This window comes from Dinoponera quadriceps, unplaced genomic scaffold (genome assembly GCF_001313825.1).
Source record: "Dinoponera quadriceps isolate SergipeBrazil2010 unplaced genomic scaffold, ASM131382v1 scaffold696, whole genome shotgun sequence".
Classification (NCBI taxonomy): domain Eukaryota; kingdom Metazoa; phylum Arthropoda; class Insecta; order Hymenoptera; family Formicidae; genus Dinoponera; species Dinoponera quadriceps.
In genome coordinates, this window is record NW_014554799.1 from 546200 (window position 1) to 564045 (window position 17846).

The window sequence follows — 17846 nt, forward strand, 5'->3', positions numbered from 1 at the left end:
AGAATCCGTTCTTCTCGCATAGGCCCGACTCGGTAACGATCGCGACGCACGGCGGGAAGGGAAGCAGGAGACGTCGAAGGCGGGCGCAGAAGACAGGAAAAAGAAAACGGAAGACAAGGACGCGGCGAGGTCGCGGCGTTCTCTTCCTGGCCGGAACGCTCTGAACTTGGTCGCCGGTGCGTGGTGCGCCGATCGGCGCGCCACGGTCGTCAGTCGTGTGTCGGACGTGCGGCGTGACGGGTCGGCCGGAAGCGCAGCGTACACAGTGAAGAGGAACAGCTTGGTAGCCGTTTCGAGCGTCACTGGTGTCATCGTTGTCCGTCCGTCCGTCCTTTCGCTCGTACGTACTTTTGACAACCTGACGCGTCAGCACCGGGAAAAGAGAAGCGTGACGACTACCATGGCCAGTCTCAGGCAAACACCATTGACGTGCAGCGGCCACACGAGGCCCGTGGTGCACCTCGCCTTCTCCGACGTCACAGAGTCCGGTTATTACCTGATCTCGGCGTGTAAAGGTACTTTGAACGAGCTCTCGCGTTTCCTCTCCGACGTACACATCGCACGCGTCCCCTCGCGGATTTTCTCTTTCGGTCTCGTTCGATCGCGACGAGTTCGATTCTCGATCGCCTTGGCCCAATTCCCCTCGCCGGCCCCAAGGCTCCCGCGAACTTCGAGGTTAGACGCCGCGTGCTCTTGACGACTCCGCCGCTCGTTCCGCCGCTTCCGTGATTGACACGGAGAGGCGGCGGCGGCTCTCGTGTGTATTTTCCGCGAGGTTACGCGAGACAACCTCATGGCTTCATCGTGATCGATGATGACTCGGCTTTCGTCATACTCTCATGCCACCACGAGAGCATGATCGATCATCCGCCACCGTTATCGCGTATTTGATGACGAGGAAATACCTTATTTAGATCTCGCGAAGGATTCCGCGTGTCAACGTCTTTTTCTGCTCTCATGCGTCCCGCACAGAGATTTAGTCATGATCAGTGTGTCGTGTTGTTAAACTGACCGAATAACCTAAAATTAAATTTCTATGAATTTACCTTATATAAGCTTGATATTTCTTTCTGTGTGTATCTTGTGTGACATGTATGATTAGTTTAATTTACATTATGCACATATGGAAGCAATTTTTTTTTGGAACAATGGTTTCTTTCCACAGATGGCAAACCCATGTTGCGACAAGGTGACACTGGAGATTGGATCGGTACATTCGAAGGACACAAGGGAGCGGTATGGGGTGTAGCATTAAATCCACAAGCTACTCGTGCTGCGACAGGAGCAGCTGACTTTAATGCTAAAGTTTGGGATGCGATTAAAGGAGAGGAGGTGCATTCTTTCCAACATAATCATATAGTTAAGTCTGTCAACTTCAGTACCGATTCCAATCATCTGTGTACTGCCTCTAATGAAAAGCTAGTACGCATTTACGACCTTAATAAACCAGAAGAAGCTCCACAGGTAAGTTTGAGGTTATATGGTTTGATAAAAATTAAATTATAATTAACACCAAAGCACATGCAATAGAAATAAACCATGTAGGTCACTTGATCAGTATCTAGTTCTTGCTTTCTTTTTTAAAGGATCAATTATCTGTTCAATATTCTTGATTAAAACTTGATTATCAAATTTTATAAACTTTATGTTAAATTTCATTACTAAACTTTAATGGACACTGCTGTGTAATCTATTCAGTTTGGATTTTCATTTCTTGATTATCAGAAAAAGTTTTGTCTGCTCGTTGGTGAAACAAACTGATGTACAACGTTCATTAATAAATAAATAAAAAACTTAAAATTTTCTTTTATCAATATATCTTTACAATTTTTGATACAAATGAATTTTCGATATAAATCTTACCAGGAAGATGTGATTGAAAATTAAATACCATTTTTCATTTAATTGAATATATAAAAAATAATACAGCTTTATAATCTCTGTTATTAAATACTCTGAAAACGGAGGATTTTAAACTATAAAATGTTTTTTAAATTATTTCCTTATCATCATTTTTGCTGAAGTAACAGCCCATACTTTTTGAATTACGAAACTTGAAAGTAAGAGAAAATTTGACTAATCCTCGAGTCGTATTATTTGGAAATAATAATACTAATAATAATAATACTACAAAAATGATAATAAAATAGTCTTAATCTTTTTCGTATTTTTGTTGTTGCGCCATCTAACGGTATCAAGGAGAAACTGAATGCACCGAAAGGGTTTGAGTTTCTGTTAAATGGTCCTTGATTATCAACCGAACACTCTGATGCTTTCTTTTTATATATTTAATTGATTATTTAAACATCGGTTTATTTCATGGGCATCGCCCATTCCTAATCCGATGCAATAATGTTTCATACAGAGTATTTTCGTTTCAGATCTTCTCAGGTCACACAAGTGGTATTAGGCACGTCACTTTCTTTGATAACAACTCCGCCTTGGTCACTTGCGCGGACGATAAGACATTAAGGGTGTGGGACAGAAATAGCGGGCAAGAGGTCAAGAGACTAGACTTCCCTGCGATTCCAAGTTCCATGGAAGTGTCCAAGGACGGCAAGATCATCACTACTACTCACTCGAACATCGTTACTTTCTGGAATAGCAAGGAGTACGTGTCGACTCACAACGTCGAAACATGATATAAGACGTAATATCCAATTAGTGATCTATAATTCTCCCTCGAATTTTACCTTATATCAGATTAACGAAGATAAAAGAGTTCATGGTGCCCACGCAAGTGAACAGCGCCAGTCTGCATCCGGATTGTAGTATCTTCGTCTGCGGCGGGGAAGATTTGAAAATGTACAAGTTCGACTACAGCACTGGCGCGGAGATAGGTGAGATTTTGTCTCTTACGTATTTTTACAAATCAGGATATCGATCAGGGTATAATTTTTTCCCCCAGAGCGGAAACGTGAAAAAAGTTTCGCGTGAATTTACACACGATCGATACTCTGCGATTTTCGTCGAGAGAGTAATCCAATGAACTCTTTTGCTCCTCACCGTGCTGATAAAAACTCCTGTTCTCAGAGTCGTTCAAAGGACACTTCGGGCCAGTCCACTGCGTACGCTTCTCACCGGACGGTGAACTGTACGCGAGCGGATCTGAGGACGGTACACTGAGACTATGGCAGACCACGGTCGGCAAGACCTACGGACTGTGGCGTTGCGTCGAACAGACGCCCGCGATACAAGAGAACGCCGCCGTGATCAACAATAAGCAGGAAGTGCCTGCCAATTAAAACTAAAAGCCTCGCAGCGAAGCAAGCAAGAAGCTCACCGGACATACCACAGTTCGCGAACGCGTTCCCCACCCGACGATCGCCCGAGCGACACGCGGATACGTCTCTTGGACCAAAATCGAAGTACGAACGAGCAAACGAAACATCCGAGCATCCTTTTTTTTACGGGCCACTTTTGTCCATCGACGGAAATTCTTGTAAATAATATAAACGGATTGTAACGAGCGCCTACTATTGTGGAGAAAGTTCGACTCGCTTCCGTCGCGCCACACACACACACACACAAATTCCAGATAAGACTAAAAAGGAGCGAGAGGACCAAACACGCTCTTCTCTCGAAGAGAAGCGCGACGGACACGATCGCTATTTGTATTTACGACGAATATATGTGTGAAAGAAAAAGAGAGAGAGAGAGAGAGAGAGAGACGGAGGAGAAAAAGAAATATTAACATTTATTAACATTATACATTGTCATTATTATAATACAAAATTAAGGTAGAGGTATAACGTGAGAAAGAAAGACGAGTTCGGAACGAACGTTTCACCCGCATTTCTTATTCTTCTTTTTTGCCGCCTCCTCAAACCAATATCGCTTGTCCGTCCGTCCGTCTGATCGTTAACCTAAACGCGCGAGAAAGATGCTCGGCATTGGTGGCGTGTGATCTACGCGCGACCGACGTCGTGCATCTCCAATCCGATATACTCCGCATTTCTTCGATTCCAGTTTCCGCGCATGACATCACTGCCATGTATGCAAGGTGAGATGATAAGTTTACTCTTGCTCGTTCTCTCGCCGTTCTCGCGCGATCCTCCAGCGCGCCCGATTTTTCATTCGTGGGGAGAAAAAGGAAGAAGGAAACAAAAGGAAAACAACTGACCGACAATCCTCCGTATCCCGTGCGTATACTCGCGCGTCTTCCCGCGCCTCGTCTCCCTTCTCTCGTTCTTCTCTTCGGTGATGCGATCTCTTCTCTTCGTGTCCGGTGAACTTATTACTTGCGCCTTATCATCTATATTTACACGCCGGCAGGTACTGTAACTTCCGTTATCTTCCGATGAAGCGTCCCTCGCGGGGAAGCGTGCGCTTTATTCCGTTTCGTTTGCGGTACTGAGCTTTCTTTCGCGCGCGGGTTTAATTAATTGGCTGATTAGGTTCTCGCCTGATCAGTCAATCGATTAAATTCGGGGATCGGGTTTGTCGTACAGTCTCTCTCGAAGTAAAGCAGTGTGTTTCCTGCGTATTGTTTATCGGTAAGCAACGAGTTTACGCTTTTAAAGTCTTCTTCTTGCACACCGCGCGCGCTTCAGCCGATGAATTGCGACAGGTCGGGCAGCTTGAAGCCATTGAACGAGGTCGGCGTCGGCGAGCTTCCCAGGTTGTTCCGGTGCAACGGGAAGCCAGGGAAGCTGTTGCTGGGTGTGGTGAACTGTTGCAATCTCGCGGTGGTCTCCGTAGCTGCCAGCACAAAGCCGCATTGCGCGGTGCACACGTCGTCCCGCAGGATCGATTCTCGGGAAGCTTCTCGCAGGAGCTGATTGCAGTCCGTGACTCTCAGCGAAGCACATTGCGTCTGAAAAACATAGGAGAATCGTTAAAATTCCCCTCTCCCTCTCTCTCTCTCTCGCTTTCTTTCTTTTTCTCTGGAGTGTCCAATTTCAATTTGGGAATCCGAACTCGACGAGAGTTTAAGGCTCCGATTTCCTCGTCGCAGTTGTCTTGATTAACCATTAAAGATAATGGCCAAACCAATAAGGTTAACAAAGAAACAATAATTTGAAATGTACTCAATGGATCACAAATGTTGTTCTATAGACATGTCTTTTTTAATTCTACATATTTCGCAAGAATTTTGGGCTTGCGTTTTCTCGTTCCTGACGTCGTCAAACAAGACGGGAGACTGGAAAGCTTTAATTTTAGAAACTCAATTTCAGAAGTTCGATCTCAAGAGTTTGACTTCTCGGAGCTCTCGAAACTCCAATTTCCGATGCTTCCTCACGATCTATCCGCGCCGTCGGAATTCGAATGGAGCAAAATGATAGGGAGATTTCAGATCGTGACTTTGGGAAAATTAGAGATCTCCAGAGATGCACTTACGCCTTCGGCAGTGCAGACGCAGCTGGTGCAGGGCGTGGGGAAGCCGGACTCGCCGACGGCGACGTTCCTCCCGCCGATCTGACAGCCGTGTCTGGTCTCCCGCCAGGCGGAGAAGTCCAAATGCGGCATTGAGTGGCAGGGTACGCGCGGGTTCAGGAAATTGCTCGGCAAGTCGAACGCCGCCCGCTGCATCTCCGTGTGGCGGTCCATGTTCTCGCACACCACTTTAGACAGAGTGGTCTTGCGGATCTCGGCCAACTGGTGCTCGGTGAAGCGGATGTTCGGGTCGTCGGTCTCGTACCAGAAACGGTCGCACTTCCTCGACTGCCTGAACTGGATGGCGATGACGCAGGCGAACGTGGGCCCGACCAGGCCGCCCTGGAGCGGCCTCTCGCTCATGCCGCCCGGGAACAGGTCGATGTCGTCGACGGAGGCGTATATGCGCTTCATGCGGGCGATCACCTCCGGCGCCATCTCCCTCGAGAGATCCTCGAACGTGGTGGCCCTCTTGAGGTTGCAGAGCGCCCGGTAATGATTGTACGACGGCAGCCCATGGTCCCGGGCGCGGTGGATGTTCAGGGCGATCAGATCCACCCCGGAGTGCGGTATGCCGTGCTGCTCGAACAGATGATTCGTCACCTCGCCGGTGATGAACTGATCCAACGTTTCCATCGGCGTGGCCACCAGGCCGCGCACCATCTCGTCTATCATGCTCTCCTGGTAGAGCATGTCCGGGTTGAAGAACCCGTCGCGCAGCAAGATGGGCGGGTCGATGTTCTGGTAGTTGTTGTCCATGCGCGGCAAGTGCGGCCGCAGCAGCGAGTGGCCGATCCGGAAGGCCGCGGTGGCGAACTCGTTGAGTACGCTGGGGTTACAGGTGGGCGAGTACTCCTTGTAGTAGCCCTGCGGCAAGAGCTTCAGCCCGTACAGGCTTACGGCGTTCCATCCGAGGATCCTCGGCAGGAACTCGTTGTAGGTGATGTGCTGCAGCATGCCGCTGATGATGCGACGGGTCTGTTGGAACAGCTTCTCGCCGTCCCAATGGAGATTCACCTGCCTGAGGCCCTCCATCACGCGATTGTGCTCGCGAATCCACATGGTGTGCATGACCGCCAAGGCCGGCTGCTCGGAGGCGCGCCCGTCGCCGCCGATGAAGCAGTAACCGGAGCGAGCCTTGCATTCCGGGTGCGTCGGCGACTGCGGCAAGAGATCCTTGCCGCGCACCGGGTGCATCGTGACGTTCATGCGGCCGTTGAAGCCGCGTAGGATGTTGCAGATGCACGAGTTCTCGCCGTAGACGACGGAGGCGTCGAGGAAGCCGGTGTTCTGGTTCACCTGTTCGCGGGGGCCCAGGTGTTGCTGGCCCGGCAACGACCTCATCGACGGGAAGCACATGCGCGCGCCCGACGACACGTTCACGGTCGGATAGTGGTGGTCGCCCGGCGGCACCGGGAACGGGTTGCACTCCGGGTGGACGGTGCGCGGCGAGTCGCACGACCGGCAGCTGGGTATCGACTCTTGGAAGCCCTTGTGTATGGGCGTCATCGTGAGGTCGTGGTCGAGGAACTGCGCGAACTGCATCACCATGAGCGTGTAGCGATTGTGCAGGTTCGAGATGTCCGGGTGGATGACGGTGGAGACCACTCGCGGGTTCGGCAACGGCCCGCCGTTCACCGACGTCATCCGCGGCTTGGACACGCCGTCCTCGTAGACGGGCGGCAGCAGCCGCGCGAAGGAGGTCAGCGACTTGCCGAGGGTGGGGTTGCGCAGGTTGTTGCAGTGGCCGGACAAGGTGCGGTAGGGCGAGGTGGGGTCGCAAGGCGAGTCGTCCACCGGACAGTTCACCTCCTCGTGGTTCGTCGGCTTCTGCTGCGGCAGGAAGCCGGAGATGTCGACGTTCTGCAGCAGGTCGGAGAAGTCGTTGCTGGGGAAGCTCAGCACGTTCTCCGTGCTGTCGAAGATCTGCCGGCGCCGGCGGCGCAGGCCGTGCACGCCGTTCAGGATCTCGTTGGTCGCCAGTTCGTACATGATGGACGAGTTGGCGAGCAGCAGGGCGTCCTTGTTCGCCTTGGAGAAGCTGGCGGCGGTGCCGGTGGGCGACTTCGGGTCCGCGATCTTCTGTTCCAGCCAGGCGTTGTACTCGAGCTGCTTGCGCTCGATCAGCTCCTCCTCCGCCCTCTTCACCGCCGCCGCCAACACGTCGGGGCTGATGATGGGCGTGAACTTCCTCGCCGTGCTCTCGACGTCCACGTCGTTGTGCCGCAGGACCGGTAACGGTAACGATTCCTCGACCCATTCCGCGACGTTCAACGGCTGATATTGCTCGCAGCTGATCTTGCTGTTGAGGTACGGGTCCTGCTGGATGAACGCTTTGGGCTGGACCTTGAGCATCTCAGAGTTCGCGCAGAGAATCCCGGCGAGCGACACCTTCCTGATCTCGGCGAGCTGCGTCGCCGTCAAACCCGACGGCGGGATGTCGTTCTCGTACCAGAAGCGGTCGGACTTCCTCATCGTCACGAACTGCTTCCTCAGCAGACACTCGAACGTCGGCCCGACAGCGGCACCTTTCACGGGAGTTTCCAGGATCCCGCCTATGAGCAGATCCACGTCCTCCAGGTGCGTGTAAAGGGTGCTCAGCAGCTGCGCGTGCTCCGGCCGCATCATTCGCGCGAGATTCGTGAAGTTCTGGATCTGCGATCGGACGGGTTGGAATGGATCAGTTTGCGTCGCCTTGTCATATCCACGCGTTTTTTCCGCGTGACGTTGTGAATCAAAGATTTTATAATTTACGTGAAACGATTATGTTACTGCACGGAAGAAAATGCTAGAATCAAGTGAACGTAATCACCTGTTTTTCGGTCTCTTAAATCAAGTGATATTTTTATCAATTTAAATGCATTATGTTGGCTTGTAATAAATATTTACTTCAACGCAACAATAATTTGTAAATAAATTATTAAATGTAAGTAAATTGTTCTAAATTTTAGAGAGTATTTATTACAGAATCATGTAATACTTCTTTTCCATTGAAGAAACTTAGCATTTAAATCTCGATTTTTATGTCCAGTAAATATTTTCTGAAATTAGAATTCTGATATTCTCAATATTATGAATTTAATTTAACTAATTTAATTAATGCAATACTCGTCGTAATTGTTTTAACACGTACCAGTAAATGTTTAATTAAACGAAGGAAATATTACAATGTGTATATAGTCAATTATGTTTTTAGTAAATATTTGCCAAAGAATATAGGAGAGCAACCACTTTACCTGTAAATCAAGCAAATTTTTCTTGAAGTAGCACTTTTTTCTTTTCAGTGTACTGATATCAAGATAAAATTCCACATTCTGTCCACGCGAGATCATAATACAATATGTGCGCCTCTAATAATGACATTTTTCATGTCGAAATAATGAAATTGTTTCTGCATCTTTTAATTACATTTTTTCGTTGAAATTAAGCGGGTATCGGAGATTCCATGTGTCGCTTATTATTATTACTTAATCGTTACTAAATTTATCTTTACCGCCGAATTTGCTCGCCTGCTTTGAGATTCTTATGTAACCGGCCGGCAATAGCATAGATATTGGCGAACATTTGCATTTATTCAAGTTCATCTTCGCATTCGCAGGATTCCCCGGTATTAAAAAAAATCACTTCTGAGCTGTCAATCGATGAGAGGCTAACAACTTTTGACGCTGGGGAAACTAAAATTTCTCTATCGAGTTATTCCAATTCATATTCATCAGCGATGAGATAATCGCTAGAAGTCACCGCGATTTCGATAATTTTAGCTTCGGGACTCGATGAACATTTTTATTTTCTCTTTCGAGGAACCCACTCGAACGTCCAATCACCATAAATTTTATTATGAATTTCCCGACGTTTCTAATTTTTACCGCTGCTTTTAACGCCCAAAATATTCTCGGGAGTTTTTTATACCGCGATTATTTATACCGATTTTTATACCGATTTTCAGTGGAAAATCTCAAAACTTTAAAACTTGGCTTACTTCCAACCCAATTCACTAATTAATTTCATATCATACACTTTCTTCTCTTTTTGTATGTATGGCTTATATTTACTAACTGATTGATCATTTATCCTACTTTTTTATTTTAGTATCGATATTATTGTAATTCAATATTTATAATTTACCTTTAAATGAACATAAATTGAATATTCTCCTTTTATATTCTCGTAGATATTGCGTCCATTTTTGTGAGCAAAAGCTGCTCTTTCCCGTAAATAAATATTATTATTATTACTGTCTTTATTACAGAAGCCTACCTGGGCACTTTCGCCCATACAGTCGGCCAGGAACTCGACGTATCCGGGTACACCGTGATCCCGCGCCACATGGACGAGCCGGGCCGCCGCGTCCGGTACGGCCGCAAAGTCGACCTGGTTGGCCGAAGTGGTAACATGATCCTCGATCAGCGTGTCGTTTTCCCCGGTGCTCCACGTCCACGCGAGGGCGCGCAGAGCCGTGAGAGCTACGACGTCGTAGGTGCCGGCCTCGTTGGACGACGAGTAGCCGTGGTGGAAGCCGTTGGCGAGCAGCGCGAGCTCCGGCTGGACGAGCGCGTCTTCTCCCAGCACCGCCGGCACGTATTCGTTGAAGGTAACGTGCTGCAACTGCGCGACGACGATGCGACGCGCCTCCAGGAACAGCTTCGTGTCGTCCCAGTGCACGTTTGTCGCCGCCAGCCGCTCGGCCACGCGATTGTGCTCGCGCAGGAGTACCTGCCGCAGCAGGTCGAGCGCGCTCGTCGACTCGCAGAACTCGCACACGGTCAGGTCGACTTGCCCGTCGTGGTACGTGCGCAGCTGGTGCAGCCGGTCGTCCGTGGCGCCGTAGACGGCGGATCCGTCCAGGTACGCCGACACGCCGTTCATTTGCTCGCGAGCCTCGAACTGACAGCCGTGCACCGTCAGACTCGGCACCGAGCGCCAGTACCTGCTGCAGCCGAACTTGTCGTCGTGCATCTCGTAGCACTCCGGGTGCCGAGTCCATCCTCCTCTGGCGTTGCTCGAGCAGCATCGGTCTCTGCGGTCTGCTGGATGGACCGTAACGGCGATATCCCGCAACACCAGCTCTGACCAGAGCCCGGAGAGACTGGTGAGACCCTCGTGGCTGCCTTGCCGCGTCAAAGTGCTCAGGTGGCTGAGAACCCTCGAGACCACGTCGGTCGACGTGGGTAGACTGTGGCTGCCCACCGATTCACGTGGCTTCGAGATGCCTGGAATGCAGACCACGTTAGAGTCTCGATGCTCGATGCATGCTTTTATCGCGTGGTCGAGCTATTGCCAACGCGGACAATTAGCGGAGTGTATAACAACGTGGGCGGTTCGAGCGAGACGGTATCTTCTAGATTTTAGATCTTCAAAGTTCCACAACCATAGATTTGTATCTTGCATATTTTATATACAATCTGCGTAATGTGTATAATATATAATGATGTATTTTAATATATTTTCATAAAATTTTCAGTATCGTTATTATAAAATATTTCGGCCTTTAATAACGTGTCTAATAATATAATTGATAATTATTACAACATGACGATCGCGAGTGGCGATAATTAATGTAATAAAGTCATTTAAAAATAATTTAAAATATTCCTTATTGAGGGAAAAATATAATATTGACGGATTGCTGCGGCGTGCAATTCGAATATTTGATATCGAAAATATCAGACATCTCTCAAATATGTTTTACGGTAGACGTCGAATTTTGGTTGTGGGAGAAAACGTGTTTTCCGGACAGGCAACTTTCGTCGTTCGATCAACCGTGCTTCTTTTCGTTTTCTGTTATTTGCCGCGGGCAGAAACGGTTCCTTCTTTCGACGCGCACTACTATCGAGACGCGCGCGATCACGACTCTCTCTTTGCTTCGTAAGGGTGAGCGGCGTTAATGAGATAAAACTACATCCGCCTCTTAATTACATTCACGATTGTTCTCGTTAAAAAAGAAAAAAAAAATGATTTGTTCAACGAGAAGACAAAGGAACAAGATGAACGAACAAGATTGTGTTTGCACAGAAGCGGGCACACGTGATGAAGGAAATTAACGTTGAATGCTCCGCGGTAAATTAAATAAGCATAACAAATAGCTACTACTACCTTAACTTCGACGAGATAATACAATGCAAAGTGTCGAGAGTGCAATCGAGACGAGGCTACGCGCATCGTCTAGAAAGCGACGACGAATTTATCGACATATGAAATACCGGCTATCCTCGGATAATTATCGAGATCACGAATACAGCGAGCCGTAGTAAAGTCGATCATTCCCGAATAGAAAGCAGCAACTTGGAGCACTCGCGAGCAAGAAAGAGAAAGAGAGAAAGATGCGGGACGATGTAAGCCGAAGGTTCGGCTTCATTACGCGTCGGTTCCGAAGGGGAACCGGGATTATACAGCATTGACGTGACAATATCGGGATTCCAATATTTCCAGTCTCCTCCAGCCTCCTGGATCCGAATACGCCTGACATTGAATAAGCGAAATCTTCGTGGACGTGTTTCCCTGCGTTTTGCAGAATCGATTAACCGCGCGAACCGCCGGCGAATCCGGACATACGACGTTTGAGAAATCGTCCATGTTACTTCGTTCGCGAGCACACCGACGATATTGGTCTCGAAAAACCGGACCTCGAGGATTTGACAGAGAATCCCCGAGGCGCCTAGTTACGTCAATCCGACAGCGCATGAGACACTGATGAAATATTCAGACGTTCTTCTTCTCTCTTGTCGTCCCTCCCTCTCTTCTTTTCCTTTCTTGATAAATATTTCATTCCGAAGGGACGGTGCGAGCGAATTTGGTCGTAGCGCCTTTCGTATGCAGAGATGCGCGATGAGTCACGCGGATGTTACCGGCGAGCGAGTGACGAGCCGAAGGCGGCTCTACGTGGGGTCTCGAAAAGTGCAATGTGTGTCAAAATTCTGTGTCATGGTTACGCGCACAAGGCGTCGCTCTTTAATGACCACGCGGTAAGTGTTACACGACGCCGCAGCGGCTTCTTCTCCTCCTCCTCCTTCTGTTTCTTCTTCATCTTCCTACACGCGTCAAAAACGCGGTCTTTTAATTCTCGACGCGCTGCAGATACCGTGTCGTCGAGAGTGACGACGGAGATCGCGAGAGGATCGACTCGCTCGTTTCTCGCGCGGTCCGTGAGATTATTCACCTGATCATCCTGCCGGAGAAGGAGAAGAAGATCCGCAAACACTTGAAAAACTGTTCCAACGGAACAGCTCGTCCGCGGCCTTGTTCCTAATTGCGACGACGGACTCGCGCGCGCGAATCATCTGCGGGGACGAGCTTGGGAAAATTTCCCTTCAAATATCGCCGAGAACCTCACCTTTTCATCACTTCTGGTTAACGGCGCGTCGTGCAGACGGAGACTCGGCGTTTCGCAATTTATTATTCCGTGTCTAATATTTCCTCGGAATATTTTTTGCCGCATATAATTTGTTTCAGATTGTTGCGTGCGCGCGGCGGCGGGGCGCGGAGATATCGAACCAGATGGAAGATGGTAAATCGCGCGACTCGATAAAGGCACGATCAACTTCATTGTGAGACGCCAACACTTTCTTACGCGAAAAGACTAAAAACATGAATTTTAACGAATAAAATGTATTTGCAACAGTAACGCGGATATACCGCACTCAAGAAGAACAGTTTTGAACGTTTGCATTTTCGTTTTTATATATAACGGGTATTATATTTAACGAGCCGTCAGTTCGCCGTTTTATAATCTAACCACACCGATATTAATGTTGGCAGCTGCCAGATTATTTGATAACGGCCGGTGTAAAAACTTTTTTCGCACAAGTCTTTAATAAAGATCGTTACCGTGCGTATATTGTTATCGAGCGTCCTCTCGCGTGTGCGCTTTTACAGACTTGTGTATTTCGCACATTTACACTCTGCCAGTAATGAAAATCCATAGTTCACGTTACGCGCATTGTACGTATTAGGTTGATGCAAAAGTTCCTTCCGTTCTTTTAATCAAAATATACGTACAACATTTATTTATTTTAAAATACAATTAATCGATTAAATATGCGCCGTTTCGCCCGACGAGCTGCTGTCTCTCCGTCATAGCTGCATGATCCCGCATCTCGCATAGAAATTCTAGATTTCCCGAACGAAGGACTCATTACGAAACGGAACGAACTTTTGCATCAATCCGGTAGATTTTCTGTACTGGCAGTGAATACAGCCAGTGTTTGGCTGCTTTTACGCGCCAACTTCGTTATCATCACGCGTTAGTTCCAAACACAGATTAAGGTAAATGTACCAATTCCTGGACACGTTCCTAATTTCATGTTGCTATAGGAATTTAAATACGAATATTCAAACTTTAAACATAGAATATAATACGTGCATTGAATATATATAAATATTTCATGTTTAAAGATCAAACATTCGTATTTATAAGGACCAAACCTGAGTCGAAATTTTGGTCCTACATTAAGTCTACTTAGTTCCACATTAAGTCTTCAAGTGGAAAACACGGAAGTAATTTCCCATTTGTAACATCAAACAAGCACAATAGAAGACTTTTTGAAGACTTCATGTAGAACTAAATAGACTTAAAATAGAAATTAAAGTATAAAATTTCGGGAAACGACGAAAATGTCCACAGTTAAGTACGTGTCTAGACACTAGTATTTTTACCTTACGCATTTATATAAATTCTTTAATGTTGTAAGACTATAATTTTTAGATTGTAATTTTCTCTCTTTCTCTCTTCGTGTCACAATTGTGCCTCCGATTTGGCAAGGCGCGTCTTTTCGGGCGAATGTTCCGCGATCGTGCGAGAGTGCAATGAAAATTTACGGGAAGGCGTTCAGTGACCATCGCGGTATTTTGGGGTCAGCGGCGTTGAAAGGCATCGTGTGGCAACCACTGCCCAGAAGACCAGAGTCACTTTCTTCGGTCTTCTCACTTTCATATTTTCGTTCGGATTCTTTTCCCGGAGATGGGCGCCGGCAGCTGCCTTTCCCTCTCTTCCTGCACGCGGGGAATATCGCCGAAAGTCAGCTCGGCCGGTTGACCGACCGACCGGCCGGGCGATTCGGTTACACGAATTTTTTGAATTTCGCTCAATTATTTCGCGCGAGAACGCCGAGAGCGTCGAGTTAATTTAGAATTACGAGCTGTTAGAAACGACTTCGCGATATTCTATCGCGATACCAACATTTCCTATACGGTAATTGATGATTCCAACAATAATAAATCTGATCTCGCGTGCATTTGCATGAGAGTTACTTCCACTTATCGCCGTAATAACGGCATTACAACGCAATTCCTGTGATTATTGTATAACTTCATATAAGATAAATTTCCTAATAAAAGTCAATCAATATAGGCACTCGTAATCGCGCGGAATAGAAGGACCACTCGAGACGTCTGTTTTGGAAATCGCGACGCGTGCGACAAGAAAGTATAATTTGCGATTGATCCCCTTTTTAGACGATCTATGATTGAAGGGTTCGGTGCAAAACTCGCTCAGCTCTAACCATTTTTTGAAATGTCGAGTTTCTTACACCAACAACGCGTGAAAAGTTAATATAGACAGTTAAATCCACTTGAAAAGTCGTAATAACGACAACTTCAACAATCATAATCTCCCATGAGGCGTGTCAAAGAAATAACAAAAGGAACGAGGCGTTCGAAAGAGAGAGAGAGAGAGAGACCGGCGACGAAGTGAGTCAATACCGTGGCGAAGAGGCGCGCGATCGCGGGACTGAAGGAGGATTTTTCTTTCCGGGAAAACACAGGCGGGAAAAAAGGAGCGAGAGAGAGATAGAAAGAGACAGGCAGACTGCACGGTGTGTAACAGTGTGTTATGCGGTGCGAGCACGTAACGGCCGGTACAAACGATCGGATCGCAGGTAGAATTCTCTATTATTTTATAGCGTGCGCGCTCGCCGATGTCGCAATCGATGCGCACGTAGAGCGCACGAGACGGGGACTCTCTATTTCAACGGGGCCCGCGCGCGTGCCTTCCCGCATGCTAATCCGCCTTTTCTAAACCCAAGGCTCCTCCGTCGGCCGAGCGTGCCACGAGCGCGGCTCGTCGAAATGGATCTAGGCTCGCCTCGTGGTGTTTAGCTAGCACGCGCGTTCCAATTTTCACTTTCCATTCGCAGTGCGATGCGACGCGACGTCGTCGAACGACCCTCGTGCGCGCGCGCGTGCTCACCGATTCCGGTAAACCATAATTAATTGTGGTCGCGTGTTCCCGGGAGGAGTTCCAGCGGAAGAGCTGTGATCTTTTTATCGTCTATAATTTCTCACGGGCGACCCGTTACTCGTCTTTCTCCCCTTCGAACAGCGTTCCGACGTTCACTTTCCGCTCTCGAGTCGGTAACCGCGCGATAGAGAGGCTAGAGATGAACGCCACGATACCGCGGCTTATTTCCGCGAATGTCGGCGAACGTTAATCGGAATTTAATTTATTCGCTCGCACTTCAGGCGGGAAGTCAATTATAAAGCGCTCGGCGAAGAACTCGGTCTTCGACCGAATTCAGACGCGGGGAATTAATGGGACGTTAATTATCTCACATTCTCACGCGTCTGGCAACAAGAGACAACCGGCGGACTGAATGAAAACCTGAGTAGAAATTTTAAATTCTGCATTAAGTTCTCGAGGAGGAGGAAACGGAAATAAGTTCCTATTTGTAGCGTCAAAGGAACACAATAAGTGCTTCTTTAATATTACAAATGAAAATTGAGACTTTCAGAGTTTAAATTTTAATTCGTTAAGTCTTCAAGCGGGGAAAACGGCAATAATTTCTCCATTTGTAGAATCAAAGGAATGCAATAGAAGACCTTTGAAGACCTTTTTTCTTTCATATAAAACTAATTACACTTAATGTAAAAATGCAATTTCGGCTCGAGTTCGTTCGCAATCCGAACGACGCTTTCTTCTTACCGTCCGAATACGCCGGCGGCAGCAGCTTGAGGAACGGCGAACCCCTGGCACCCCAGGCAGGGTGCCTCACGTTATTGCAAGTGCCGGAAGGCGTTCTGTATTTGCTCGGCGGACAAGGCCTCTCCGATCGCACTCTGCATGGCGCGCTCGCCGACTGTATCCTGTTTTCCGGTCTGAAAGTAGAAGGGAGAATTTCATTTAGACGATTATCGTAAAATTAAGGGTTCGATGGAGAAGAAGCATGTCGATTGGTAATCTTATATACGCGACAAACTTTCAACTTAATTCGTATAAATTCAAAAAATACATTACAGTTTAAAAATATTAGTCGAGAACAATTGCGAAGCGAGAGGAAGATAGTTGCTTTTATCACCGCTCCAGAGTTTTGTGCTCTCTAAGAGCGTTAAAGTGGATTGCAAATTCGCAAGCTGGAGAACGGGATATATGTTATAAAGAGTTAATTTAGATAAAAGCAGGAAGAGAGAAAGAGAGAGAAAGATCTAACGATGATATCGAGTGTAACGTCAGAAAATCGCGTGGAGAGCGCGACCGATGTCGAGACGCGCCTTCGGCAAAAGTACAACCAGAAGAGTTGCCGAGCGAGCGTCCTTCCTGCTCCATTTCCCCCTTTTTCTCGCGGTCGGCTTCTCGACGAGCGCGCTTTTACTTTCATGGCCGAGGAAAGGAGCCGCCGACGATGGTCGGCTGGTCGCTTGGTCGGCCAGTCAGCCGGTGGTGTCGGCATTTCAGTCACGAGGAAGGTTTCTCGCACGACCATTGCCGGCGGTATTCCCTTTCCTCGACCTCGAGAAGGCTGCCGGTCACGGGAGTGCACGGTGCGCGCGCGGGCACAGCAATGTGTATGCCCTACCGTGGCCGTGATCGCAGCCGTCACGCGGCCGACCGTCGCCGCGAGTAGACCGCGTGCGGCACCAGCAGCAGCAACGGCAACTTGCCGAGCCGGTCAATACCGCCGGGAAAACCAGTCGCTCCGGTGCCCGATCGGAAAAGGTCCGTTTTGCCGTTTCCACTTCACTCCGGAACTCGCGTACACGCCAGTTCTTGTGTTGGCGAAAAAGCAAAGCGGAAAAAAAGTTTGTTTGGATTTACCGGATAGTGAACAAACTGAAATACATTTTGGTTGAAGGAAGCTGAATTTCTTTGCCTTTTCCTTCCCTTCTTTCTCTTTTTTCTCAACGATATGAGACTCATATACGCTTTTTCTTTTTTTTTTTCGTCTTGATACACGGAAAATAGTCGCGCGTTAAAATGTGATGCAGCGGTCTATTGTTCCCGTAGCGCAACCGAGAGCTCTTCGAAAATCGCGTTTACCGGATCGGCTTTTTGTAAAGCGAAGTGACAATTGCCGTTCATTTCCGTGAGATTCAATGGCTTTGTTCTTACCGGCGCCGGCGGCGCGTGACCGCCGGCATCGAACGGGTACAAATCGCGAGTATCGACTTCCTTCCCGCGGGAAATGTAAAATCGACGGGCGTTCTTGTGGAAACCGACTCGGCCAGTTCTCTTCTCCAGGCAACTTCAGTAGCGACGCACG

The 17846-nt window shown here is 48.0% G+C and overlaps 2 protein-coding genes across 3 annotated transcripts in view; one reads left to right on the forward strand and one right to left on the reverse strand.

Moving 5' to 3' along the window:
* Positions 1 to 196: 196 nt before the first annotated feature.
* On the forward strand, positions 197 to 3470 carry LOC106742028 (serine-threonine kinase receptor-associated protein). Its single transcript, XM_014614610.1, has 5 exons — positions 197 to 515; positions 1166 to 1464; positions 2382 to 2611; positions 2704 to 2840; positions 3034 to 3470. Exons 1-5 carry the CDS (start codon positions 401 to 403, stop codon positions 3243 to 3245), a joined length of 993 nt encoding a protein of 330 aa, XP_014470096.1. The 5' UTR covers positions 197 to 400; the 3' UTR covers positions 3246 to 3470.
* A 429-nt stretch (positions 3471 to 3899) lies between these two features.
* The window catches only part of LOC106742026, a 48742-nt gene continuing 34795 nt past the window's right edge, over positions 3900 to 17846 (reverse strand). For both annotated transcript variants that reach the window (XM_014614608.1, XM_014614609.1), the window contains 4 exons: positions 16292 to 16464; positions 9634 to 10586; positions 5341 to 8031; positions 3900 to 4816 (listed from right to left, as the gene is read on the reverse strand). In XM_014614608.1, the coding sequence (XP_014470094.1) occupies positions 4550 to 4816; positions 5341 to 8031; positions 9634 to 10586; positions 16292 to 16464 (4084 nt within the window). In that variant the 3' untranslated portion in view covers positions 3900 to 4549. The remainder of the gene's footprint in view (positions 4817 to 5340; positions 8032 to 9633; positions 10587 to 16291; positions 16465 to 17846) is intronic.

Excerpts from the sequence above, each read along its gene's own strand:
- LOC106742028 (XM_014614610.1), top strand. The coding sequence starts at position 401 with ATGGCCAGTCTCAGGCAAACACCATTGACGTGCAGCGGCCACACGAGG. Across the intron at positions 516-1,165 it reads CCTGATCTCGGCGTGTAAAG|ATGGCAAACCCATGTTGCGA; the intron begins GTACTTTGAACG and ends TTCTTTCCACAG. Across the intron at positions 2,841-3,033 it reads CAGCACTGGCGCGGAGATAG|AGTCGTTCAAAGGACACTTC; the intron begins GTGAGATTTTGT and ends TCCTGTTCTCAG.